This window comes from Anabrus simplex, chromosome 2 (genome assembly GCF_040414725.1).
Source record: "Anabrus simplex isolate iqAnaSimp1 chromosome 2, ASM4041472v1, whole genome shotgun sequence".
In the NCBI taxonomy this organism is placed as follows: domain Eukaryota; kingdom Metazoa; phylum Arthropoda; class Insecta; order Orthoptera; family Tettigoniidae; genus Anabrus; species Anabrus simplex.
Genome location: NC_090266.1, coordinates 609,714,143 through 609,741,403, shown reverse-complemented (window position 1 = coordinate 609,741,403; position 27,261 = coordinate 609,714,143). Strand labels below are relative to the sequence as shown.

General features: G+C 42.0%; 1 protein-coding gene across 1 annotated transcript in view; it reads left to right on the top strand.

Annotated features, from left to right (window-relative positions):
* Positions 1-568: 568 nt before the first annotated feature.
* LOC136863614 (WAS/WASL-interacting protein family member 3-like) overlaps positions 569-27,261 on the top strand; it is a 93,251-nt gene continuing 66,558 nt past the window's right edge. The window contains exon 1 of the mRNA XM_068226015.1: positions 569-1,003. Coding sequence (XP_068082116.1) covers positions 569-1,003 — 435 coding nt within the window. The remainder of the gene's footprint in view (positions 1,004-27,261) is intronic.

Here is a 27,261-nt window from a genome sequence, read left to right as displayed (position 1 = left end):
TTCCGGCACCTCGGCGTCTCCGAAGACCTTAAAAAATAGTTAGTGGGACGTAAGGCAAATAACATTATTATTATATTATTTATTTTCCACTAATTGTAGGTACAATTTAGGGATGGTGAATGGAGAAAGAGCATAGCCCCACATACACGAAAGTGCCACCATCACTACTTAAAATTACAATACTCAAATATACAATTACATTCTACATAGTGTGCTTACTGTATATACAGTTACCGTATTTACATATGCATATTTTTATAATACTCACAAGACCTGTTCAACACTCAAGTAATTCGACACACACACTCTCTCTCTCTCTCTCTCTCTCTCTCTCGCTCTCTCGAATCCCCATATACTTTAGCTAGGCTGACTCACTCATAGACAGGACGAGCTGACTGTCGTAGCGGAAGGACGTACGCGCCTCTCGCTCTGCTACTGTATCTCCTTGCCAGGCGCTCGGTACTTCTTAAAGTGCTAACCAGGCAGCTGCACTTAGTACGACTTCGAAAGAGCTTTGTCTGAGCTGAGCACTTCTAACTGCCCGCTTTTCTCTTTCAGGAGGACCAGGATGGAGAAGGTATTCATCACCGGGGTGCCGGACAACTACAACTACGAGGAAGCTCTAGAGGGAGTACTGGCTGCACTCAGAAGAGTAACTGCACCCGACCTTAGACTCCCGGGGCTGGTGGTGTTCAACCGGTGGGAGAAGTCCACCTACCTAGAGACGCTCTGCATACTCGAAATCCTCGAGAACATCGCAGAGTCCATTGGAGAGACGGTCTACGAGATCATCGGCGAGATGATCCGCCTCCGGGCGGTCATCATCCGCCCTAAGGACCCAAGCCGGTTCAAGGTCTACGAGGAGCAGGCGTCCCAACATTTCCAGGTTGCCCGGCTACCAGGACTCAGGGAGCACCTGGACATTTCAGGATACCAGGAGGCAGCCACGCAGACGGAGCCGGGGACCGAGGACGACGGCGGCGCTCCCGAGCGCCGCGACGGCGCAACCCCAGTTGGAAAGCTGTACTTTACGAAGTACACGCAGACCAACAAGGCCGCCAACCAGGATCGTCGACCACCTACCAGGATGAAGTGGACGCAGACGCAGGCCTACCAGGAAGGGCCTGTTACCCGGGCGCAAACCAGCAAAGCGCCAGTGATGGTGGAGAGTAGCACAGCAGTGGAGAAGGACGCACCCTGGCGTTCTGAGGCTGCTGCCCAGGCCCAGCCTGCCTGCAGGTCTGTCGAGCTGCAGACCTCGATGTGCGCCCCACAGGACAGGGAATGCCGCCGCCGCCAGCAAGGAGAAGGAAGAAGACGGCGACGCAGCGGAGCCACCAGCTACCCCGGGGTCATCAGGCCGGGAGGAGGGCAACCTGGACGAGGCCTCTTCCCCTGCCGAGAAGCAACCCCCGGGAAGAAGAAGAAGACGACGCCGGACCAGGAAGCAGAAGGCGACGCTGGCCCATCAGGAGGGGGCCGCCCAGTTGCAACCCAGGACTGCTCCCAGGACAGCAGTCTACCGAGGAGCCAATCAGGAGAGGACCTCAGCGGCTAGCGGCAGTCAGGTGAGAGTGAAACGTCCCCCTCAGCAGCTCTTGCAGTGTTTCCGCTGTCTGAGGTGGGGCCACCGTCAGGTCAGCTGTGGGCTCCAAGTGAGGTGCAACCGCTTTGGTGGTGATCAACACTACACGGCCTCCGTACCACTTAAAGAGGTGCCGGTGTGCGCCAACTGCTCGGGGGGCCACCCAGCCTCCCATCGCAGTTGCCCTGTCTACCGGGCCATGGCGCGGGCAGAGAGGAAGGAGGCCCGGCGCCATGACCCACCCCCTTCCAGGATGCCCCCGTCTCGGCAGGCTTGGCCTCATTCTCCGGGATCGGAGACTGGGTACGAGGGATCCCAAGGTGGTGGTGCCGTGTGGCAGGCCCTAGTGGCACTCGACGCATGGTCCCGCAGCCGGCAAGACCCGCGCTAGTCACAGCAGTGCCCAGACGGACTGATCCCCTGGCAGACGGAATGGCGAGGAATGGGTTCATGACTTGTGCATGTTACCTGTTCCTAACTAACACAACCTCTGGTCTTTTTCCAGCCCACATCCTTTCATGTGCTATCAAAAGTTGTCAGGTTTTACATGTAGGTTCTTGTTTCTGCCTATGTGGTTTTTCCCTGACCCTTCAATACCATACCTTAACACTATCAAACCAATACAACCTTGCCTGGTAGCGTGTCTGACATGGAAACAGGCTGATACTCCTTGTATCACTTCCCTCTCCTCCCTGCTATCTCTTTTTTCTTCTTAGAAATAATAGCATGTCGGAGGCCATATAGATTGAGTCGATGGTCACGCGGGGGGAGCGAGCTTCGGGGGCCCCCCGAAAAAAAAGATTCACTCATACCCACATACAGTCTCACTCACTCGGGATCCCATAATCTTTCATCCGTCCTTCCACTCATACCGAACATTCACACAGTAAAAGAACTTTTTAGATGCTAATTTCCATCGGACATTACATACTTTAATACAGTAAGACACTGTTTCTTAGGTCACATGTATCCTACATTTACAAAATTTAGTAACGCTGAACACGTCGTAACGCATCCAGTGGATGAAGTGGTATGAATAAATTCACGCCCACGACGTGGAAAGGGCGTCTTTCAAAGCTGACCAATGAAAACGAATGTTCGTGCATTTCTAGGATCATAGTATGTAAGTGCAAATGGTTTCTAGAGGACGCGCTGTAATGGCTGTTGACGATTAAGATAGCAGGTACCATACCATCTGGACTACATTTATGAAATAAAAACCATACGCCTCAAACCGTTATCGACCCCTCGACCTCCTGCATGATAACCCAAACTCTATCCACTGCACCAACTGTACAGCACGAGTATTGTGTGCTGACAGAGGTAGTCATCCTACACGTGGTTACAGTGTTGCCAGATTGCCACTCTTCAACGTCCTTTTTCTCCCTGATATACTTGCAGGACGAACTTTTGTGAGAGACATTTTTTTATTGCTGGCATGTGAGGAGTCGCTCTGTGACGCCCGAGTGCGGGAATTTCGCTTCATCCTGTATATCTATATAAAATAACTTGCCCTGACTGTCTGATTCATCATCGCCGAGCTAAAACTACTGGACGTAAAGAAATGAAATTTTGCGGATACATTCAGATTACAATGTAGGTGCTCACTAAGGAAGGATTTTTGGATATTCCGTCGCTAAGGGGGGTGAAAATGGGGGTGAATTTTTAAAATTAGTGTATATATATATCTCGAAAACTGAACAGTTTAGAGACATGAACATTTAAAAATTTGAAAATAAAGAAACACGTATTTTTTTCGTAAATTCCACTTAAGGGTTTGGGGTGGGTGAAGAAAAGTGAATTTAGCTGAACTCTTTTTATGGGGATACTTAAACATCAAATACTGAAAATGTTACAGACGTGAAAATTGGTATTTTGAATCTCCTTTAAAAATAAGGAAATATGTATTTTTTGTTTTCAGAAAAATAGCGAAAAAAGGGGATGAAAAGGGCGGGGGGTGAATTTTTAAAATGAGTGTGTATATATCTCGAAAACTGATTTTATTAGGATACTGGTATCTCCATAACTGAAGGTATTACAGACGTGAAAATTGGTATTTGGAATCATTTTAAAATAAAGAAACACGTATTTTTTGTTTCCGGAAAATTCACTTAAGGGAGGATGTAAATAGGACTGAAAAAGTGGTTGAATTCTTTTTATGAGGATTCTTATATCTCAAAAATTGAAGGTTACAGATATGTAAATTTGTATTTTGAATCTTCTTTAAAAATAAAGAAACACGTATTTTTTGTTTTCGGAAAATCCGCTGAAGTGGATAGGATGCATGAAAACAAGTGAAGAAAGTGTTGACTTCTTTTTATGAGGATACTTATATATCAAACACTGAAGATGTTACAGACGTGAAAATTGGTATTTGGAATCTCCTGTAAAAGTAAAGGAACACGCATAATTTGTTTTCTGAAAATCCACTTAAAGGGAAGTGTTAAAGGGGATGAATTTTTAAAATGAGCATATCTCAAAAACTGACATATTACGGGCGTAAAAATGGGTATTTTTAATCTCTTTTAAAATAAAGTGTACTGGGCGGTACACCTCCACGCCGCCAATTCAAATGTTGCGCCAATTGAAAGTCCTCTACAGGAGAAAGCCTGAACTTTAAAACACTGTATTAACTCAACAGTTTCTCCGAAGATAGCTCTGTATGAATTTTGATGTGTTTTGGTTCGTAATTGATCAAGAAGTGTGGACGTTCTCTAACAGATGTCTCTACAAAAAACTATGGTAATACGCTCTGGTGTAATGGAATGAACTTTCCTGAAGAAATTTAGTATTCATAAGTTTTGTTTTTACTATATTTTGTTCGGTTATATTTGGGTTGGCAACATTAATTCTTTCTATCCGCCTGTTTTGAATTTAGCCAATCCCAAATTTCGTTAATTTATTTCCAACCAATCATGTATGTCTCCTTCGACATAGATATGTTGCTCTAAGCTATCCAATGAAAGCGAAAGGGTGTGTCTACTCATTCCTGAAAGGTCTCGAATTTTCCACGAGGGTATAAAAACTGCTGATTTTCTTGTCTCGGTGCCACTAATATAACATCTAATTCAGTGTGTGAATATGTAGCAGGGGGCGGGACGCGCCTCTTTCTCCAAGCAGCAGTTCTTCAACAAGGTAATGGCCTGTTAATATTCTTATTTCTTGCTAGCGCAGCAGTTTAACTCTCGGGGAGGGTTCGAATCCTTTAATATGTAACCCATCTCTTTAAATGTAAATTCCTTTTCTGTCTATGTAAAATCTACAAATATATTTTACTGTAAAGCGGGGATAGAGAGTGCTTCACCCTCTCGAGCTCCCCTTCATTTTTGAAATTAAGGTGACCACGTTTCCGTAACCATTTCTTCTCTTCCTTAATGTATTAAAGTTCCCTCTCTAGCTTGGGATTAGCCCCTGTATTATCGGCCTAGCGCCAGATAGGTTTTTAAACAAAAAACTTTAGTGTAGGAGTGCAAGTAATCGCCTCCATTCAATTTTGTATTTTGGGCCATTTATTTAACTCGTTTTGTTTTCCTTCCTGTGAAGGCCCAGTAGATTGGGTACGTGGTACCCCTGTATCATTATATTTGTGCCTTGAGGGCAATTTGGAGTGAAGTTTGTTGTGGCCTTTGATGGGCTTGTACAATGGGCTTGTGAAGTTTTGAAAATATAACCTTTGTTAAAGTTTTAAATTAACTTTAATTTTGTAGGTGAGACCTATTCCAGCCCGCACCTTCTTTCCTAAATTTGATCTCTGCGTGCCTCTAGGAGGCTTAACATTGTAATTAGGAGCAAGTGCTCCTTGACATGATGGGATTTTCTGCCCCTTTGTTCTATTTTGTACCCTGGGTAAAGTTGAGCTAATAGCTCAAGATTTGTGATTGTAGGGCTCGAATCCCAGACCTTTTAATTATCCCCTAACACTTGTAATTTCTTTGTATTTGATTTTGGCTTGTTGTTGACTTGTTAAGTTTTCAAATTCTATGTTACCATTGTTAAGTTTCGAAAATATAACCTTTGTTAAAGTTTTAAATTAACTTTAATTTTGTAGGTGAGACCTATTCCAGCCCGCACCTTCTTTCACCTCTAACTACCACGGATATCTCCGTAACATAAAGTAATACGTATATTTTCGGAAAAACACTTAAGGGGGATTGACTGAAAAAGGGGATTAATGATTTTTATTAGGATAGTGGTATCTCCAAAATGCCGGCCCCGTGGTGTAGGGGTAGCGTGCCTGCCTCTTACCCGGAGGACCCGGGTTCGACTCCCGGCCAGGTTAGGGATTTTTACCTGGACCTGAGGGCTGGTTCTAGGTCCACTCAGCCTACGTGATTAGATTTGGGGAGCTATCTGACGGTGAGATAGCGGCCCCGGTCTAGAAAGCCAAGAATAACGGCCGAGCGGATTCGTCGTGCTGACCATACGACACCTCGTAATTTGCAGGCCTTCGAGCTGAGCAGCGGTCGCTTGGTAGGCCAAGGCCCTTCAAGGGCTGTAGTGCCATGGGGTTTGGTTTGGTTTGTTTGGTATCTCCAAAACTGAAGGTATTACAGACGTGAACATTGGTATTTAGAATCTCCTGTAACTGTAAAGAAACACGCATAATGTTGTTTTCTGAAAATCCACTTAAGGGGAAGTGTTAAAGGGGGCGAATTTTTAAAATGAGCTTATATACAGTATATCTCAAAAACCTAACATATTACAGACGTGAAAATTGGTATTTGGAATCTCCTTTAAAAATGAAGACACGCGCAATTTTGCGAGTGGGGGGAGCGGGGTGGAATCAACTTAAGGGTGGTGTTAAAGTTGTTAAATTATTTTCATTAGGATGCGAATACGAAGTGGACTTAAAACACTACACCCCTAAGGGGACTTTGACTGGGGGGTGAGGAATGACGACAAAAATATGCAATTATATGAAACCGTTTGAATTATGAATTTCAAATTTCAAATGATATCCTAGGTGTTAAATAACAGAATGTTTGAAACAAATTTAACCGCTCAGAGTGTTAAATAGAGGTTGAGATCCGAAAACACATATATTCATTCCTTCCTCGGAAACGGTTTGACGTATGAAGTTGTAATTTTACGAGAAGAGTCTTCTTTTATGTCCTAGGTGTAAAATATTGTATACTTGAAAATATTTCTGCCCTAAGGAGTTTATATTGTAGTTGACTCTCAAAAACACAATATCCATTCTTCCGGAGTCGTTTCAGGCACGAACTTTTTTTTTTTTTTTTATGAAGGGTGGTCTTCTATATCTTAGTTGTTAATAAATATTTAAAAACATTCACCCCTTAAAAATGATTCATTCCTCCATTACTGTTTGACGTACAAAATCAAAATATCACAGGTTGGTCGCTGTTACGTCCGACATGTTAAATAAGATAGGGTTTAAGACATTCAAATTCTTCCGTGTAGGGTTCAAATGAGTGTTAGATCAGAAAATAAATAATCATTCCCATAAAAACATTTGACGTACGAACTGAGGACGTATTTTACAGGCTCAGCTGACAGTGGTCTGTCCAAAATGTAAAACTTTGAATAATAACTTTCAGTATAAAACCGTAGCGAAGCACGGGCATCTTGCTAGTTGCTGTATATAATTACAAATTATTGATGTAATATTTAGAGAGCGGTTTACGTTTCACTCGTATTTTTCTTTGAATTTACGATGGGATTGGGAATGGTTTGGTTTCATGCCAGTGTTGCAAATTTAAGTACACTGCGTGACAAAAAGCTTGAAGCACCCAGAAGAAATGGTTGGATATCAGTGTAACTTCATACACGGCGAGTATGTAAATTATTAGAGTTGCAATACTCTGTGACAGATGGAACGGCCACCAGAGTGCATTAGTGTTGTTCATCTTTAGTGGTAGGGTACAGTATACAACGGGCGTGAACAGCGTGAGATGTTGGGTGATCGCTGTGAAGGACACGGGGATGCGGCGTACTCGTGTGAGACAGCGTTATCAGCACCTGATCGAGTTCGAAAGGGGCCTCATTGCAGGTCTCCATTTGGCCGGCTGATCGAATCGTGCAATATCCAGATTTGTGGAGCATTTGGATGTGACAGTGGCCCGATGTTGGACTGAATGGGAACGTGAGGGCAGGCATACTCGTCGTCAAGTTTCCGTTCGACAACGTCTGGCCACCACAAGGGAGGATCGCCGTATTGTGCACCAATCACATTGTAACACCTTCACATCCGCGCCTGCCATCTCAGAAGAAGCAGTGGAACCCCTGCAACATTCTGTGTCATCCCGCACCATTGATCGGATTCTAGCAGCAGCCGGACTAGGGAATTACCGTGGCATGCATAGGCTGCAGTTAACACCACAACATAAACGCCCGCGTTTGGAGTAGTGCCGTGACCGTGTAGCATGGACGGCTGATGAATGGTGTCGTATTGTGTTCAGCAATGAATCACGTTTCTGCACTACCCCGGATGACCATCGTCAGCGAGTATGGCGCTGACCTGGGGAGAGGTCCCGTTCTTCCAATGTTTAGGAGAGGCACATCGGTGTTACTCTTGGCGTCATGGTGTGGGGAGCCATGGGGTATGACGTCGGTCCACGGCTGGTAGTGATTGAAGGGACTCTACCGACACAACGGTATGTCACGGACATCCTGCGTCCTCATGTGTTCCCTTTCATGCGACAGTATTGTGGTGCCATTTTTCAACAGGACGATGCTCGTTCACACACGGTACGTGTCTCTATGAGCTGTCTGTGTGATGCTGAGGTACCCGCGTGGCCAGCGAGATCCCCAGATCTGTCCCCAATAGAACATGTTTGGGACCAGCTCGGACGTCAACTCCGTCCCAGTGCCGTATCCAGGATATCAAGGACCATTTGCAACAGTTATGGGCAAGCTTGCCTCAGGAGGGGATACAACGGCTTTATGACATCCTCCCCAACCGAATCAGTGCATGCACTCGGGCTAGAGGGGGTGCAACGTCATACTGATAAGTGGGCTCCTACTGCCAACTTCTTTGTAAATTTGACTCCATGTTATAATCACTGAAATAACTGAAACAACCCTCTCAGCACGTGAAGTTTCCTCGTTTCCTCCCACCTTTCTGGGTGCTTCAATTTTTGTCAAGCAGTCTATGAATGTATGTAGTATTATCTGGGTGGATTTTGACCGTGTGTGAGTCAGGTGACCAGAATTATGCCATTGTAGTAAACTGGATGTAGTCGACTATGGGATGCTTGCAGTATTTAGACCGCGGTCCATTGTCATATTTAAGTGATGGGCCACGAGTGCCCAGCTAATGGGTTAGTTCAACCACTATCACACATCTTTCGTACTTGAGAGTTCGCCTTTGGGGTCAAGTAAATGTTACGTTTAGTTTATTTGGGATTGTAACCTACTAGAGCGCTGATTTAAAATTTGTGTCGTCGCCATAAGACCTATCTGTGTCGGTACAGCGTAAAGCAGATTGTAAACAAAACAAAAACGTGTATCTTAATGTTGTGGCATACCACGTGCTGTCCGAATGAAGTATGACTCGTGACCAATGATAATGATTATTAATATAGGGATCCACAAGCGATGATTCACTTAATTTTACATTTGTATCAATTTAGGTTGTTAACACGACAACGTAATATTATTTATATACTGTTTATTTCAGAACGCCGGCCCCGTGCTGTAGGGGTAGCGTGCCTGCCTCTCACCCGGAGGCCCCGGGTTCGATTCCCGGCCAGGTCAGGGATTTTTCTCTCGACCTGAGGGCTGGTTCGAGGTCCACTCAGCCTACGTGATTAGAATTGAGGAGCTATCTGACGGTTAGATGGCGGCCCTGGTCTCGAAAGCCCAGAATAACGACCGAGAGGATGCGTCGTGCTGACCATACGACCCCTCATAATCTGCAGGCCTTCGGGCTGAGCAGCGGTCGCTGGGCAGGCCAAAGCCCTTTCAAGGGCGTAAGTGCCGTGGGGTTTGGTTTTTCGTTATTTATTTCAGACGTTGCAGGTGGCTGATTACTCAACATCCATATAATCGATGAGATCATTAGTTCGCTAGGGGCTTTACGTCGCACCGACACAGATAGGTCTTATGGCGACGATGGGATAGGAAAGGCCTAGGAGTTGGAAGGAAGCGGCCGTGGCCTTAATTAAGGTACAGCCCCAGCATTTGCCTGGTGTGAAAATGGGAAACCACGGAAAACCATTTTCAGGGCTGCCGATAGTGGGATTCGAACCTACTATCTCCCGGATGCAAGCTCACAGCCGCGTGCCTCTACGCGCACGGCCAACTCGCCCGGTATCATTAGTTCGATCTAGTTTGTTAACATAACTTCAGTTTAACATTGATGGGATTGATTATTGAATTCTTTGATAATTAAAGTTCAGTTTAGCATCGATGGTATTGATTATTATACTCTTTGATAATTAAACTTCAGTTTATCATTGATGGTTTTGATTATTGAACTCTTTGATAATTAAACTTCAGTTTAATATCGATGTATTGATGATTACATTCTTTGAAAATTTCACTTCAGTTTACCATGTTTATTGATATCGTTGATTACCAAATTCAGTGATATTTTTACTTTAGTTTATCAGATCTATGATATTGATGATTGAACTCTTTGACAGTCTAACTCAAACTTATCTTCTTTAATGGTATTGTTAATTACAAAATTCAGTGATAGTTTTACTTCAGTTTATTAGATTGATGGTGTTGATTATCATTGATAGTTTATGTTAGTTTACCAGAATGGTGATAGTGATTATCAAACTCAGTATTAGTTAACTTCAGATTTACAGTGATGGTAACGATTACTAAATCCAGTTTATTTTCATTTTTCCATGGGAATGATAACGTTTATTAAATCTGTTAATCATTTGTCTTAATTATTTGTAGTAATTATAAAATTCAATGTATTACAGTTGATTAGTGATGATGGTGTCGATTATTAATTTCAGTCATGACTTATGATGCCATTCATAGAGGGTCAAATTGTTCAGTCATCTTACTGTTACCGTTCATAAACTCTGTGATAAATTAATTTAATTAATATTCATTGGTGCTTGTTGGATTTTTATTCACAATTTTATTCTAGCATAACCTGAATGTCAGCTGTTTATTAGCTTCAATATTAATTGTAATTTCATACATTGATTTGTGCTTCAATGGAACAGATAAAGTAAATAAGCTACATATTTTAAATGGTAAATGTAACATATTTGCACGGTGTCTGGATGTGACACAACGTGGTGCGATCATTTTGTTCGTTGGTTTTTAGAATATTCAGTGTTACTGAACTTTGGAGCAATATGCCTTGTAGATGAGCAAGTTATCTAATGTATTAAGTTTTAATGATAGAATGGTCGATTGAAGTAAATTGAAGTAAAGCTAGAGTATATTTCCATTCGATTAAGGACTGTGGCTGTGGTATCTTACGTAGTATTTCTAATCGGCGGATAACCTTAGTTAAAGAAACACTCACAGCCCGGTCATGGAAACTGAATTTTCACAGGTTAACGGTGTTACTTGAAATTTGATGTAATAAATTTCAGGTTTTGTGTTCCTCTCTTTCATAAAAATGGTAAATTTAAATTGGAATTATTCAAGAAATAACGTAGACGTTTACAAATAAAGTTCTAGGTTAGTTCACAATTCATTTTAAAAACTTCTGTCATCTGTGATGTAAAATTTTCCCTTGTTTATTGATGCTTCACATTATTCGTTTAGTTTCCCTAACTTCAGTCTTACGATCAATAAATTAAATTCTCCCTCTTTCTTGGATTTATTTCATGTGTAGTAGATTTCCATTCATAACCCGTCGATTTATATCAACAAGTAAAAGAACAGCCCGAAACCCCTGAATTAGATGAATCTTATTACATACTGCCGTGAACAGCTGTTGACAATCGACATTCAAGTGTGCAATATGGAAGGTCTTTATTCCACTGTTACGGTTTTCAAATGATTGTTTTCGATTCACGCTACCCCTCAGGCAGTGAATACAGATATGATGAGGAAGGCATGCAGCTGTTTACGTAAGTTGTTGGTTAGTTAATAATTTGATTGGTTCAACATTTTGTTTTATAAAATTGGTTTTCTTTCGTCGTCCATTACATTTTCTTTCAAGACAAATACATTTGAAAAAGTACTACTCTTCCATTTAATTTAAAGTATTTAGGCCTTCCTTGTTCCCCGTCGATCATGTCAGCAAGTGAGAGAAGAACTCAGAAACACCCTGAGTCTACAAGAATCTGTTAATACAAGCCTCCGATGCAGCTCAGGTAAATGGTTCATAATTAAGTCCAAATGAAGTTTTGGCGTGGGGATTACACGGCCGGGCAGTAGTTGCAGGAGTGGCGCCTTACACGTGGACTGGTTTCTCGCCGGTGTAGGGGGCCAACAAATTAATTTTAGAATTATAGGGTTAATTTAGATGTAGGGGGCCCTAACATATGGACTGGTCATCCGCCCATGTTAGTGGCAGCTTAGTAGATTTAGTTTAGGGGTGATGCCTTACACGGAGACTGGTCTCCCGCCCGTGTGGGGGCCACCAAGTTAGTGACAAGATTATAGGATTGTAGGGTTGGTCGTTACATGTGGACTGGTCATCCACCCATGTAAGGGGCCGCTTAGTAGATATAGTTGGTGTGTTTTTAGTTCTGCTTATAATTGTTCAGTTTCGTTGGTTTTAATGGTTCTTTCTGTTTTATGTAATCTGGCATTGCGAACATGTATCTGGGCGTAAAGCCTGTAATTTTCAATAAATTACTACTTCAATATACTTGGCGTGATTCTGGTGTCTGCACTGATGTGTGCGTTTATAATTAATTAAATCTGTGGTTAAGAAATAAGCAATCATAGGGGTAAATGATTGACACCATCCAGGAATTTGTTTGGAGTTGAAGAAGTAAACTAAAGGGAATCACTCCCAGAATAGCTAAGACGGAATTTGAAAAATAACATTTATTGTTTTTACGTCCCACTAACTACTTTTTCACGGTTTTCGTTGACACACAGGTAACGGGGTATTTTTTCTGGCAGGAGTTACTTTATATGTGGTAAATGTACAGACGCAAGGCTGGTGTAACTGAACACCTTCAAATACCAATGGGATGAGCCGGGATCGAATCCACCAGCTTGCGCTCAGAAGGCAAGGGCTTTACAACACAAGGAGAAGGGACTTTCATCAGCTTTCTCCTTAGACGTGTTCCCGATTGCACCCTAATTTAGACCTTCCATCTAATCTCAAAAGTGTGGCGGATTCAGCGGTCCTACAATGCCTGGACCACAGCGGCAACAACAGGTCTTGACAGAAATATGTTGAAGAGAGCCAAACAGGATTTTTATTTTTAATCCAACATATCGAATGCGTGGAGAATTTATTTCTGAATCTGAAACTTGTTCTGTGAAAATTAATTCATTTTATTACCTACGGAAGAATGCGTCATCTGTTGTGAAGTTCCCCCTATAAAATAATTTTAACGATGATAGGTTACGTGTGTGGTGACACAGAGCCATTACCGCAATGTGTTTGCTGTGAGGGGAGGAGACAGCTCAAACTAGTGAATTTATTTATCATAAATCGTGTCCTCGACCGGGATGGCGCCAGATCTTCTCTATGGCCGTATCGAGCGGCGCGTGGGTAGCTGCGCGCAGCAATACACAATGTATGTCACCCAGACGTTTTTACGTGATTGCAGCTCTGCTTTTGTGTGGGTTAGAAATATATGTACGCGATGGGAATGTGCGTGTTGAGCTGATTTTATTTCAGAAGAAAAATCTGAAGGATTGTCCTTTCCTTCAGGGTGATTAAATTCACCACGAAATACCAGGGTAAAAATAGAATGCATGTGAAAGGGATGAAAGCAAAAAGAAAGTGAGAGGAGAAGAAAGACCATGAGGCCAATAGGGACTTGGTCACACATTTGACTTATATCGTTGCAGCATATCCAACATTTTGTAATTATTTTTTTTCTTGCTAGGGGCTTTACGTCGCACCGACACAGATAGGTCTTATGGCGACGATTGTAATATTTTAATCTTGAATGAACGCTCATACAACAAAGAGGGTAACGTATAGGTCTGTGTGCATTAGAGGAGAGTGGGCTGATATATAAAAGGCCGCAGACTTCGTGAAACCACGGAGGAAAGGATCTTAAGTCAAATTTAAACGTACGAGAAATATTCGATTTCTACTCTTTCACGCTGTTTTTGATCAAATTTCTTTTGAAAATTTTCTTCCTCCGTTATTTTCGTACGTTCCTGCACACGCACATATGTACAGTATCGAGTTTCAACTAGGTAAATGAAAATACTCATGTTCAACGTGCATGCAGTATATGAGCTAATGTAGAAATCTAAAATTAAGTTCCAATGAGCAAATCTACATTTATTGTTTATCTATTAACAATATCGATATTAAAGAATTCAGGCCACTTAATCAATAAATCTAGCGTTTCGGCACAATGTGCCAGTATGTTCGCCATTTGGAATAGTTCACCTTCCCGAGACGCTAAGTAGTACTCGATTAAGTTACGACTGCAGGTTTCATGTTCATATCCATGTTCCCTAGTAGTACACTGACTGACAGAGCAAATGCAACACCAAGAAGGAGTGGTTCGAAAGGGATGAAAGTTGGGGAAAAAACAGAGACGGCACGGACGAATAATTGATGTTTATTTCAAACCGATATGCAGGTTACACAATGCGCACGGCATCGACTCAGTAGGATGTAGGACCACCGCGAGCGGCGATGCACGCAGAAACACGTCGAGGTACAGAGTCAATAAGAGTGCGGATGGTGTCCTGAGGGATGGTTCTCCATTCTCTGTCAACCATTTGCCACAGTTGGTCGTCCGTACGAGGCTGGGGCAGAGTTTGCAAACGGCGTCCAATGAGATCCCACACGTGTTCGATTGGTGAGAGATCCGGAGAGTACGCTGGCCACGGAAGCATCTGTACACCTCGTAGAGCCTGTTGGGAGATGCGAGCAGTGTGTGGGCGGGCATTATCCTGCTGAAACAGAGCATTGGGCAGCCCCTGAAGGTACGGGAGTGACACCGGCCGCAGCACATGCTGCACGTAGCGGTGGGCATTTAACGTGCCTTGAATACGCACTAGAGGTGATGTGGAATCATACGCAATAGCGCCCCAAACCATGATGCCGCGTTGCCTAGCGGTAGGGCGCTCCACAGTTACTGCCGGATTTGACCTTTCTCCACGCCGACGCCACACTCGTCTGCGGTGACTATGACTGACAGAACAGAAGCGTGACTCATCGGAGAACACGACGTTCCGCCATTCCCTCATCCAAGTCGCTCTAGCCCGGCACCATGCCAGGCGTGCACGTCTATGCTGTGGAGTCAATGGTAGTCTTCTGAGCGGGCGCCGGGAGTGCAGGCCTCCTTCAACCAATCGACGGGAAATTGTTCTGGTCGATATTGGAACAGCCAGGGTGTCTTGCACATGCTGAAGAATGGCGGTTGACGTGGCGTGCGGGGCTGCCACCGCTTGGCGGCGGATGCGCCGATCCTCGCGTGCTGACGTCACTCGGGCTGCGCCTGGACCCCTCGCACGTGCCACATGTCCCTGCGCCAACCATCTTCGCCACAGGCGCTGCACCGTGGACACATCCCTATGGGTATCGGCTGCGATTTGACGAAGCGACCAACCTGCCCTTCTCAGCCCGATCACCATACCCCTCGTAAAGTCGTCTGTCTGCTGGAAATGCCTCCGTTGACGGCGGCCTGGCATTCTTAGCTATACACGTGTCCTGTGGCACACGACAACACGTTCTACAATGACTGTCGGCTGAGAAATCACGGTACGAAGTGGGCCATTCGCCAACGCCGTGTCCCATTTATCGTTCGCTACGTGCGCAGGACAGCGGCGCATTTCACATCATGAGCATACCTCAGTGACGTCAGTCTACCCTGCAATTGGCATAAGTTCTGACCACTCCTTCTTGGTGTTGCATTTGCTCTGTCAGTCAGTGTACATTTTGCTTGAAAAATGAGTTTTCAGTGGCAACTCATCAGTGTATTAGCCACTGTCTTCGGAAAGTGCCCTTCCAACTGACGAGCCCATTGGCATACCGAGCCGAAACGTGCATTCTTAGATTGAGAGGCCTGCATTTTTAGTACTGATATTCGCAATTGATGAAAGAAGAAATGATAGTTTCTTTATAGGAACTTAATTATGTATTTCAAGTATCTAGGCAGGAACGTTCATTCAACAAGTAAAGACACTATCTTTCTCTAGAATATTGTCACTACTTAGTGCTAAAAATGAGCCTTGGCCTGTGACAGTGAGAGAGAGGTCTGCTCCTCCACACCAGGAATGGAAATGAAAACTTTCTTGTTGGTAGATACCTTACAGCCGGTGAGTCTATTTGTACACTGAGGTGAAAATCGATTATTGTAGAAAATAAATGATAACCAGTTTAGTTAACCGTACCTAAACTCTTAGTGCCCACAATACGTTAGGTTTACTGGACGACATAATTTGTCTCAGGGGTAAATAATAAACAATATCCAACGTCGATTTCAGTAAGTTTACCAAGAATAGAAGGAGAAAGGATAATCTCCAACATAATATTAGACTCGAAGTTTCAATCGTGTAACCAGACTTTGAAGTTTGATAGTGAGAAATGGTATCTGTTCTGAGAATGAACATATACCAAAGAAATGCTGAGATAGTGTCCATGGACTTACTTTAACCGGGAGTCCAATTAAATACAAATTATCTCATTGTCGCAAGCTTTTAGGCTATTTACAAGCAAATGAGTACACTATCACATGTATCACAAACAACAGAACCTCGTCACGTAAAATAACTCCTGCGGGACAAAATTTCGGCACCTCGGCGTCTCCGAAAACCGTAAAAATAGATCGTGATGCGTAAAAACATTAACATCATTATTCATTTTTATGATTATTGTGACTTTCAAATTACATCTCAGAATTAGTTGTTTTTGTCCTTCTTAGACGCAAAACAGCAATTTATTTTTCAGTTGTTCTGTAAATTTATCCGTGTTTTAATTTTAAATGCCTTTATCTTCTTCTGATTTTCTCTTGTGCTGTTGACATTAGCTGAAGATGGTCCATACAAGGACCGAAACATGTCCTAATTTGAGATTATATTGACTATTTTTATAACTAAATTACTTGTACAGTATTGAACAGATGGACGCTTATTAAAAAAAATTCACTGTGGAAATTTATTTGTTCTAAAAATTGTAATTCCGCTTGAAGGACCTAAATAATAACACAATCTTAACCAATACATTGCTATGTAAAGAAAAACTCGAACTACAACACAATCTAACCTGAAATAAGGAAAGAAGACGACAATAATATCATGCAATTGTGTCGGTACACAAGCCCACAAAAAATCTCCTTCTGCCTCTTCGGATGAACAGCTTCCCTTGCTAAACATATGTATTCAGGCTCAGCGAAATGCAATGCTGAAATATAATCGGAATACGCGTTTTAGATAATTATTCACACTACAAAACAAGTCAAATTAGGTAACTCCACTCGCAATATTCCTACATGCGGCAATTATGATGAACCATGGATGATGATCTACAAGTTTCTCGTCCTATGTGATTATTATTCTTCACAAGACTTCATTAACGTCTCAACTATAAACAACAAAGCTGGGGTGGTCTGAATATCGTTAGGGTTCAAAATACTGAAGTTCCATACCTTCTCATACAAAAATAATTCGCTACGCCAATGCCGTTACGTCGCGAAAATATAAATAATATAATTAATATAATCAAGGTTATGGTTACGAAGACACAATCTTAACACATTATCATCACATATGACTCCATTCACTTGAAGTAACTCGAAGACCACATCACATATAATTACTCAGCCCCATAACATCCCGTCGCAAAGATCCTTTACCATAAACACTTAATTTCACTACGATTCATATTCCGAAGACTCATTACTATCCGACGCATAGTCCTATATCATTCTCCAGTTCATATATTACCATCACGACGTTCAATATGTATTAGCATAGCATTCTTTAGATCCTTATTCGAAGACTGGCTTCCTGAATTCTCATATGCACACACATCCTAACTTACTCTTACCTACCATAGCATTATAATGAACGGTTACCTTAAGATGACCCATACTCAGTAGCATAGGTAACAGTGGTTTATGAACAGCGCGAGCGATTTAAATTTTTCTGAATCAACATGACCTCTGACGTTATCATGACCTACCCGAACCTAACTACCCCGCCTAAAAGTTCCAACTTAACCTCACAGGCTCCTTGGAGGAGCCCACCGGTCAGGTCAGTGGCCGGTTTTGCGGGGAGATGCCTCTAACCTGCAACCGTCAACAAAAAAATTGCCAACCGCTGACCACTCGAAAGTGAACTGTATATCTTCTCTTCTTCTTTTCTCTTCGGGAAATCCCCCAAAGCCCGCGCCTCCCGTGAAGCGATCAACACAAGCCACATCACCTCTGGCATGCTATTAAGTGTAAAAAGAGGAAGAAGTTGGAAAGTGATGATACTAAGGGAAATATCGTGCCTGTCCCCATGTCAGGTTGACTTGGTATTAGGTTTCCTGGTACCGGAAGTTGGTGATAATGGCCAGGAGAAAACTCCACAGGCAGAAAAAGGAAGATGCTCACAGGTAAAACCTGGCAGATTCTACATAGCACATGCAAGGATTAAGGCTGGAAAACTTCCGCGGTATTGTTAGTTAGTTAACTGGTTAGTCAGTCAGTCAGTCAGTTAGTTAGTTATGAATATGTATCATGCAAACAACAACCATTTTCTTAGCGTTTGTCAGTTAATAAGGGGATCAATCACACCACTTCCGAGTAGCTACTGGTCACTGGTGCCAAGTCTTCGGTTGCGGAGAAAGAAGGATTAATAGCCAAGCTTAACGGGTTGTAAGGGGATATTTCCTTCCTCCTGCCGAAGTTCCATTCTTGCGATGGTGGCACACACATCTCTGCAACTGTAACTAATTAGATAAAAGAGCACGCACATTCATATATAAGCAGATGAGTAAAATAAAAATAAATAAATGAATTTGACTCTTGCAGAGTGCGAGCTGTGTCCTCCGTACTCATTTGCCAGTAATACTAGTTACATTAAAGAACACAAAGTAACAATCTTGCTGGTAGGGCGCGGACACAGTTTCCGCTCCCATCTCGGTGTCGGGGAACTGTGAGGTGGACTGAGGCGTCGGCATGATGTGCCTTAAATCCCTAGTTGTCATCCAGCTTGGCTGTATTCGTCGGGATGTAGGCTACCTTCTGCCAATCGTTTCCTCGCTTGTGTCCCTTGAAGACGAAGATATCTATAACAAACCAAAACAAATTTTTCTTTTACAGCGTACAGTGTACAGTTTTATGTAGTATATTGTGTACCGTGTTTTCATGGAGGGAGTTTAGAAGGGGAATTGGGAATGAGCCTGCTACTTTCTGAGAGGTGCGGTTGGTTATTGTTGGGTTGGTGGGAGGGGTCTGTGGTTATGTCCACGAATGCCTTCGCGATATTAATGTATTAGGCTTAGTTCCCAAATTCTTTGAAATGATTTAAGAAAAGACTAAATAAACAACATCTAGGGAATCTGCCACCTGAGAGACTCCCCTAAATGTAGATCAATGGTAAATGATTGAGTGATGATTGATCTATTTCACCCTCAGAGTCTTCAACGGGGACAGATAGTCTGAAGAACGTTGTGCTCGTTCCCTATTTTAGGTCTAATCTCATAAATTCTAAGAATTCTTCTAATACCCCCTTTTTATTTTTATAGTCTGGTGAGAAACCATCATGACAAGAGTCCTGTTCTAATCACAGGTCTTAGGAGTTGTAGGTGTGTGCCTCTGAGGTACCACTTCGGTAGACAGCACATTGAAGGTGAGAGTGCTGTAAAAGTATAAGAAAAGTGACACCCAAGACAGTACTATAGAGAGACTCATTACAATAAGCTGCCAGATGACATTATACTGAATCTTATGATGTCAAGCCAACGACTGACTAATATCAGTTTGCGAAAAAGTATATGTGTGTACTGTATCAGACTGCCGTGCCAAAACGTTTAAGTGCCATCTTTTACGTTTTCAGGAGACACAAGACATTCTTTTAAGCTAAACATAAAATGTAGAACATAATGAAAATCACTCCTTTACTTTTATTTCAATACACCAATCATAGCATTTTGCATTCCTACACTGAGTAAACCAAATATTGAGTTATGTCTAATTTAAATTTGACTTTCTTTCAAAACGTTGTTAAGTCCATTGCCAAGTTCAAGTCAAGACATTGTAAGGTCTATGTTTATTTGCATAACTCATTATCAATAATAATGTTAAACTAATGATTACTGAAAACTTCGAATACAGCTGTCTATTCGATGTTTATAGGAGGAATTAGAGTAAATAATAATTAATCCTGAAATAAATTAAATAAGTAGAGTTGTCTCAGAAATACTAATTGATACTAATTTTCTTTGCTGTTACAAGCTTGTTAGTAGTATTTCCCTACTAGGTTCCTTGCGCAACTTTGAACTGTCCTTCAATAAGTATAGCTAGCATGTTAAGTTTGCAACAATGACTCGTATCAATACCCATGACTAATATTCTTTTCAGCACTACTTAACTACAATATTCAACACGTGGAGCGAGAACAGCACAATGGCAAAGCATGTTACATTTGCAGTACGGAACCTACAATGTTACGTCTTGCACCACTATTGAGCTTCACTTTTCGCTGACTTAGGGAGGCACTAGCTATATCAGCTGTCTGTATATTGTAAAGTAAGGCACTTACAACCCATTACTTAAAACGTTTTGGCATGGCTGTCTTCATATACTGTATACTGCTACACGATCACTGTACATTCTCGCTGTTTGCAACACAGTCATCGAATATCTGTAAGTACGTTTTCTTTTCCAACAATTATTTCATGTCATTGTAAACAAAAATGTGGGAGTTCTCGCCTTTAGATCTAGGGATAGTCCACACACATGGAAGGACTGCGTCCAGAGATGAGGACGTCGACATGAGTGGACAGCAGCCACAGATAATGTCCACTTGTGCGAACCACTCTGCAGACCCATGTATGTGGAATGTCCACATGTGAGGACTACCCTGCAGATCCACATATGTGACGTGTTCACTGTATATCAAAACAGTGAGAGTTTGGTGTGTCACTTGCTCTACCTCCTGCCATTTTGTCTCATCCGTTAAACATAGCTGTCTGAGTGAGTAGAAAGGTCATTTTCTGTGCTTAAGAAAGTGTTGACTGATAAAAAGAAGACAATTTGGAGAAATTAGATTTTGTACAATGTTTCAAAGGGAACTAAATTTTGATAGTGCATATTTTCCAGTTTCATGTGCATGTTTTACCATATGATAAGGCGTGAATGCATGCATATTTTGAGATTTGATAATGCATGGAAATCCGGGCTCTAGTAATCAGAAAGGGGCGCCAACATTGCTAGATCGATGGGTGATCAAATTTAAAAATAACCCCTCAGGTAACACTTCTTTAGGAGAAAGGTAAAAACATTCAAGGATGTAGATAATTATTTATGAACTAGCAACTCAAGGAAATGCATCAAGGAGCCCAAGCCCATAAGAAGAACAATAATAAAGGTGCATAGTTTAAATTACCTTGATAATCATTTGGATAAAAAATAAAGATCTAGTATAGCAGAGGGACAAAAGTATATTGATCATAGTACATTACTGGAAATTAATGTGGACAGTCTTAATCGAGAAAATGAATTATTTGCAATCTATATATATAAAATAAGAGTTTTGTCTGTACATTGTTCAGAATTTGAAAAGAATGGTATTTCTGTATCAGTCATGTCCACAGTAACAACGAAATGCATTTTTTACTTTTCCGTAATGTCTGTCTGTCTGTCTGTCTGTCTGTCTGTCTGTCTGTCTGTCTGTCTGTCTGTCTGTCTGTCTGTCTGTCTGTCTGTCTGTCTGTCTGTCTGTCTGTCTGTCTGTCTGTCTGTCTGTACACGCATCAATAGAAAACGGCTGAAGAGAATTTAATGAAAATCGGTATGTAATGTCGGGCGATGAACCACTGCAATCTAGGCTATAAATTATTTTATTCGCGCTGAGTGGAATGGTAGTTTAGGGGAAGGTCTGAAATGTAATTCTCAAATAAGTTATTTATGTTATTATTGGTCGTATCGATAAATACTACATAACTAACATAACTTTAGTTATGTCGTAAGTTAGTAGTAGTTATGTAAAAAGTTATTAAATTTCCGATCACTTATGCTTATACATTGTTACCGTACCGCATATAGTCGGAGATATTAATAAATTTGGATTTTTGTTACTAAGTCCATATCAGCGCCGAGTCACGAGAAAATGGGTAAACAGAATTTAGTGAAAATCGGTATGTAAAGTCTGAGAATGAGGAACTACAGTCTACGATATAAATAATTTTGTAAGACACCATAATATCACAGAGTCGAAAGAAAACTAATGTGAAGGCCTGTAATATAGAAAGATCATAAAATTTATCAACAGTAACATTACATTGACCATTGTTTGTTCTGATGTGCTTTTTGTCTTCTGTTTCCACTCATCCCCGATAGATAGGATTACTGCAGCGTACCGAGGGTTTTTTTAATTTGCTTGACGTCGCACAGACACGGGTAGGTCTTATGGCGACGATGGGATAGGAAAGGAATAGTGGTGTGAAGGAAGCGGCCTTGGCTTTAAGGTACAGCCTGGTGTGAATGGTGTGAAAATGGGAAACCACGGAATACCATCTTTTTTTATGCTTAACGTCGCACCGACACAGATATGTCTTATGGCGACGATGGGATAGGAAAGGTCTAGGAAATGGAAGGAAGCGGCCGTGGCTTTAATTGAAGTACAGTCCCGGCATTTGCCTGGTGTGAAAATGGGAAACCACGGAAACCATCGTCAGGGCTGCCGACAGTGGGGCTCGAACACACTATCTCCCGAATACCATCTTCAGGGTTGCCGGCAGTGGGGTTCGAATCCACTATCTCCCGGATGCAAGCTCACAGCTGCGCGCCCCTAACCACACGGCCAACTCGCCTGGTCGTACCGACTGTAACAGCCTGCCTGTATATTGGTGGGAAGTAGCTGGGGTGTAAGATAACTTTCTTCTTTAGCATGCCATTCCTCTGGTTCATACATTTTCTGATATATCTGGTACGTAACACACTGGTTCATCATATTATTCGAGCTATACAATCCCTACTCTGAGCCACTGATTGGAATGAGTAGTGTGCATATTTAACGGAATAATGACAGAGGAGTGTTCACGGCAGTCTGCGACCTGGTTATTCCAGCTCTGGAACTTTGGACTCTTAGATCGGCACCGTAGTACTGTTCATTGAAAGTGAGAAAGTGTGCGGTTTTTCATTTGATCGAGTATTTTATATGATAACATTGCTTTCAATCGCTACATTCCTACTGACGTTTTTGTAATGACATATGTTGAATTCAGTTAGGAAAACAACAAAGTCAGTCTTTCTGAGAATCCCGTAGCGAAGCACGGGTACATCAGCTAGTCTTTTATATTAATGTGTGTTTAACCCTAACTGATTAATTCCTATTGTTCTGGGACTGAGTGTGTGTGTGTGCCATCTTCAGCATTAGAATTCATCATTCGTAGGGCTCCATCGTCACAGAGAATCCCTGCAAAAGGTCTCTACGGAGGCCAAACATCATCACCACTATTATTATTATTATTATTATTATTATTATTATTATTATTATTATTATTATTGGTGTTGTATTTGAAAGGAGTTGAGATGGAGTTGTCAGTGTAGTAATTTCCTTCCGTATGACCTACATTAATGGTATGTGCCCACCAAGATGCACGTGTCTACGATCAGAGGCTCTCCCTCCACAACCTGCTAAACTGAGTAATAATAATTACGGCCTTCCTGTGTATTCCAGATAAAATTATATTACACCTTTAAAACAATTATTTATTCATAAATTCCAAGGAATTGAGATTTCCCTACTTTCTGCCCGATCGGCCATGCTGGCAAGCTAATGTTCATTCTTTTTTCTTTTTTTACTTAGTAGTAATCATTACGAAGTACTCCATGTTACACTGACTGTATAACAATAATCATTATTTTACTTTCATAAAGCCCTGACAGTTGACACTATGTTACAAAAAGCAGAAGCAAAAACTAATATGGATATGTACAAGCCCCTTCAAACATTATAAACTGGAATGTGTAAGGTCATCCCCGTACAGGCCATGAAGACCCTTGAAGGGGTGGAAGGTAAAGGCTTCCATTACCCGTAACCTCGGCACTTGGTGGGGTCGAGTGGTTAGCTCTACGCCCGGCCGTCTTTACCTCCAAAAATTAACCTGGTACTCAATTTTGATTTAGGCTGAGTGAACCTCAGGGCAATGTGCATCTCCGGAAGTGGGAATCTCGTTTCTTAAATTTTTCGACTTCCTGAAAGTGGAATGAAGCTTTAGAAATCAATACAGAAATCTTTGTACATTTTAATGGTCAATTGATCTGAGTGCGTTAATGTTACATTATAAAGTTTAGTCATTCACATTCGTTGTGGAATAAATGTTGGAATTTCACCTTGAAATGTAGTAGTCCTTGTCCTCTGTGTGAATCCGGCAGTTTACAGCACAAGTCGCTGTTCTGTCAAGACGGGGCAGTCCATAGGAATGCTTTTTTTGCGCCGCACCGACACAGATAGGTCTTATGGCGACGATGGGATAGGATAGTTGGAAGGAAGCGACCGTGGCCTTAATTAAGGTAAGCCCCAGCATTTGCCTGGTGTGAAAATGGGAAACCACGGAAAACCATCTTCAGGGCTGCCGACAATGGGATTCGAACCCACTATCTCCCGGGTGCAAGCTCACAGCCGCGCACCCCTAACCGCACGGCCAACTCGCCCGGTGAAGGAATGAGCAGACTACTTATGTACAGTAGCTCAGAAATAAGGAAATGCTTAAATTTGTTTGAAATTAAACGGGTACCATAACTCTAGAAGACAGGAAAGTTCTGAGTGTCTGTATGGTCATTTTGTCATAGCCTAATACAGCAAGTTACCCCTGAATATTTTTATCAATTGTACTTCATTCTACTACTTAATGAAGTCCAGATTGTCAAACACTGCTTATCACAGATACGGTTTTGCATCTAAGAAACAACGATGTAAGGCACTTTGTCAACTTAACGAGAATCGATCTTTCTAGGATTATAAAATATATCCGTAAAATATTTTTTCGGGTAGAATCTCGAATAGAGTAAAAGTTCCCGACCTAACTGGTGCGTCGGTTAGCCGTTGATCCTATATTCTGAAGATAACGTGTTCATCTCGGATGAGCCCGATAGCATTTAAATGTCTTAAAATGCAAAGCACTATGTCGTTGTTTTCAGGGAAAATTAAAGAACTTGTGGGACAAAATATTGACTCTATGGTGTCTATTCATACTGCTAGCTCTTAGGACGGACAAAAACTAGCATTATTTCTATTAATAATAATAATAATAATAATAATAATAATAATAATAATAATAATAATAATAATAATAATAATAATAATAATAATAATAATAATAATAATAATTTCGTGTGGCTATTTCTAGCCGAGTGCAGCCCTTGTAAGGCAGACCCTCCGATGAAGGTGGGCGGCATCTGCCATTTGTAGGTAACTGCGTGTAATTGTGGTGGAGGATAGTGTTATGTGTGGTCTGTGAGTTGCAGGGATGTTGGGGACAGCACAAATACCCAGTCCCAGGGCCATTGGAATTAACCAATTAAGGTTAAAATCCCCAACCCGGCCGGGAATCAAACCCGGGACCCTCTGAACCGAAGGCCAGAACGCTGACCATTCAGCCAACGAGTCGGACATTATTTCTATTAACGATTATTGATAAAGGATGAAGGAAAACACAATGTCATACCTCAACTTCAAATATATTCGGGGAACATGATCGTATAAATGTAGTCGTTTCATGAAAATGATTACAAGCCAAAAGGAAGCTTGTAGTTTCACTCCTGATGGTAGTCACAGCACCTTCAGCGTTATATGAAATATAATCCACGGGAATTTGACTCTTTATTTCATTTGACTCTCATGCAGAGGTCGGGATATGAACATTGGACGCCTTAGTGAAAAAGCCAGTGGTGAAGTCACTCTGCTATCACGTCCCAGGACATCATAAGACCGCGAGGACTAAAGGAGAGACCGTCACCCTGAAGCACGGCGCTCCACGTGCGACCAACACCCAGGAAGGAACGTTTATCTCCATCAAACACTAACTTTGCGTTAAACTTTCTCGAGGCTTCCGCCTGAGCAGTCCTAGTGAAACTCGTTTTAAATGTATCTGAGGCGCACTATCGAGCCTTCGTTATCGCTCTGCCCTTTCAGCGCGTAATTGCAACGTACGAAAACGCAATTAAGACGGTTCTCAGAGCGTTGCGGGCGACTTGCGATTCCAGCTCTGCCAATCTTTAACTTTTTCGGCAATAGAAATTAACAAGCTCTATAGAAATACTCCCATTATTATAAACCACTGATAACCTTGAACTGATTAGTAAAATACAGTATTGTAAATATACATCATTATTAAACAACGACTGAAGTGGAAAATGGTAAGGAAATGGAACAGTAATGCAAACACCCTCCATCTCCGTCATATTTTTTGTTCAACGAACCGAGTTACCTATTCTTCAAGCCTTCTTCAACATCATGTTTAAGGGAATGGTAGTGATCTGTTCAACTCATTTCCAACATTCTCGCTGTCCCAATGACCGGTAGTGGTTAGTTCTTCACCTCAACTTCTACATCTTTCTTGTTCAAATTATTGGTGGTTAGTTACTACTTTACACTGTGTTCCAAGTATTGGTACATAAATATCAGTCATTTTTATCATCAGGTGTTATATGTGAGTGGCCTCTAGTAATGTTCACATCAATGCAGTCGTGGTTATAATCTCGGTCAATGCAAATGCGATTTTTGGAATGAAATGTGACGTCCAGTGGTTCGGATTAGAGTCCTGCAGGAATACAGTCGTGATATTAATTTCGGCCAATGCAAATTCCATTTTTGGAATGGAAAGTGAAGTTCCAGTAGTTCGGGTTAGAGCTTTGCATGACCGAGTATGAAGACCATAGGTCTAACGCCTGGCTATATCGGCAAACCGCCGAACGTTTCTGTAAAGCAGTATTGAATACTACAACCAAGTGTGAAGGATACGGCCAAGTTTACGTGTCAAATTTATCCCTTCTGTTAATTCCTTTGTTTGGCGTAAAATCGTACCACCACCACCACCACCACCACCACCACCACCAACAGCGTAGCCATATGGTATGGTGCTTATACACTAGCAATTAATATAATTAGTGTTAACACAGTGAGAATACAAGAAGTGCATTACCGGGACTTAAATCATTTAGCACAAGAATAGATCCCCCTTGTTAACACACTAATCTTAGAGTAATGAAATGAAATGGCGTATGGCTTTTAGTGCCGGGATGTGTCCGAGGACTTCGGCTCACCAGGTGCAGGTCTTTTTATTTGACTCCCGTAGGTGACCAGCGCGTCGTGATGAGGATGAAATGATGATGAAGACGACACATACCCAGTCCGCGGGCCAGGGGAATTAACCAATTACGGTTAAAATTCCCGACCCTGCCAGGAATCGAACCCGGGACCCC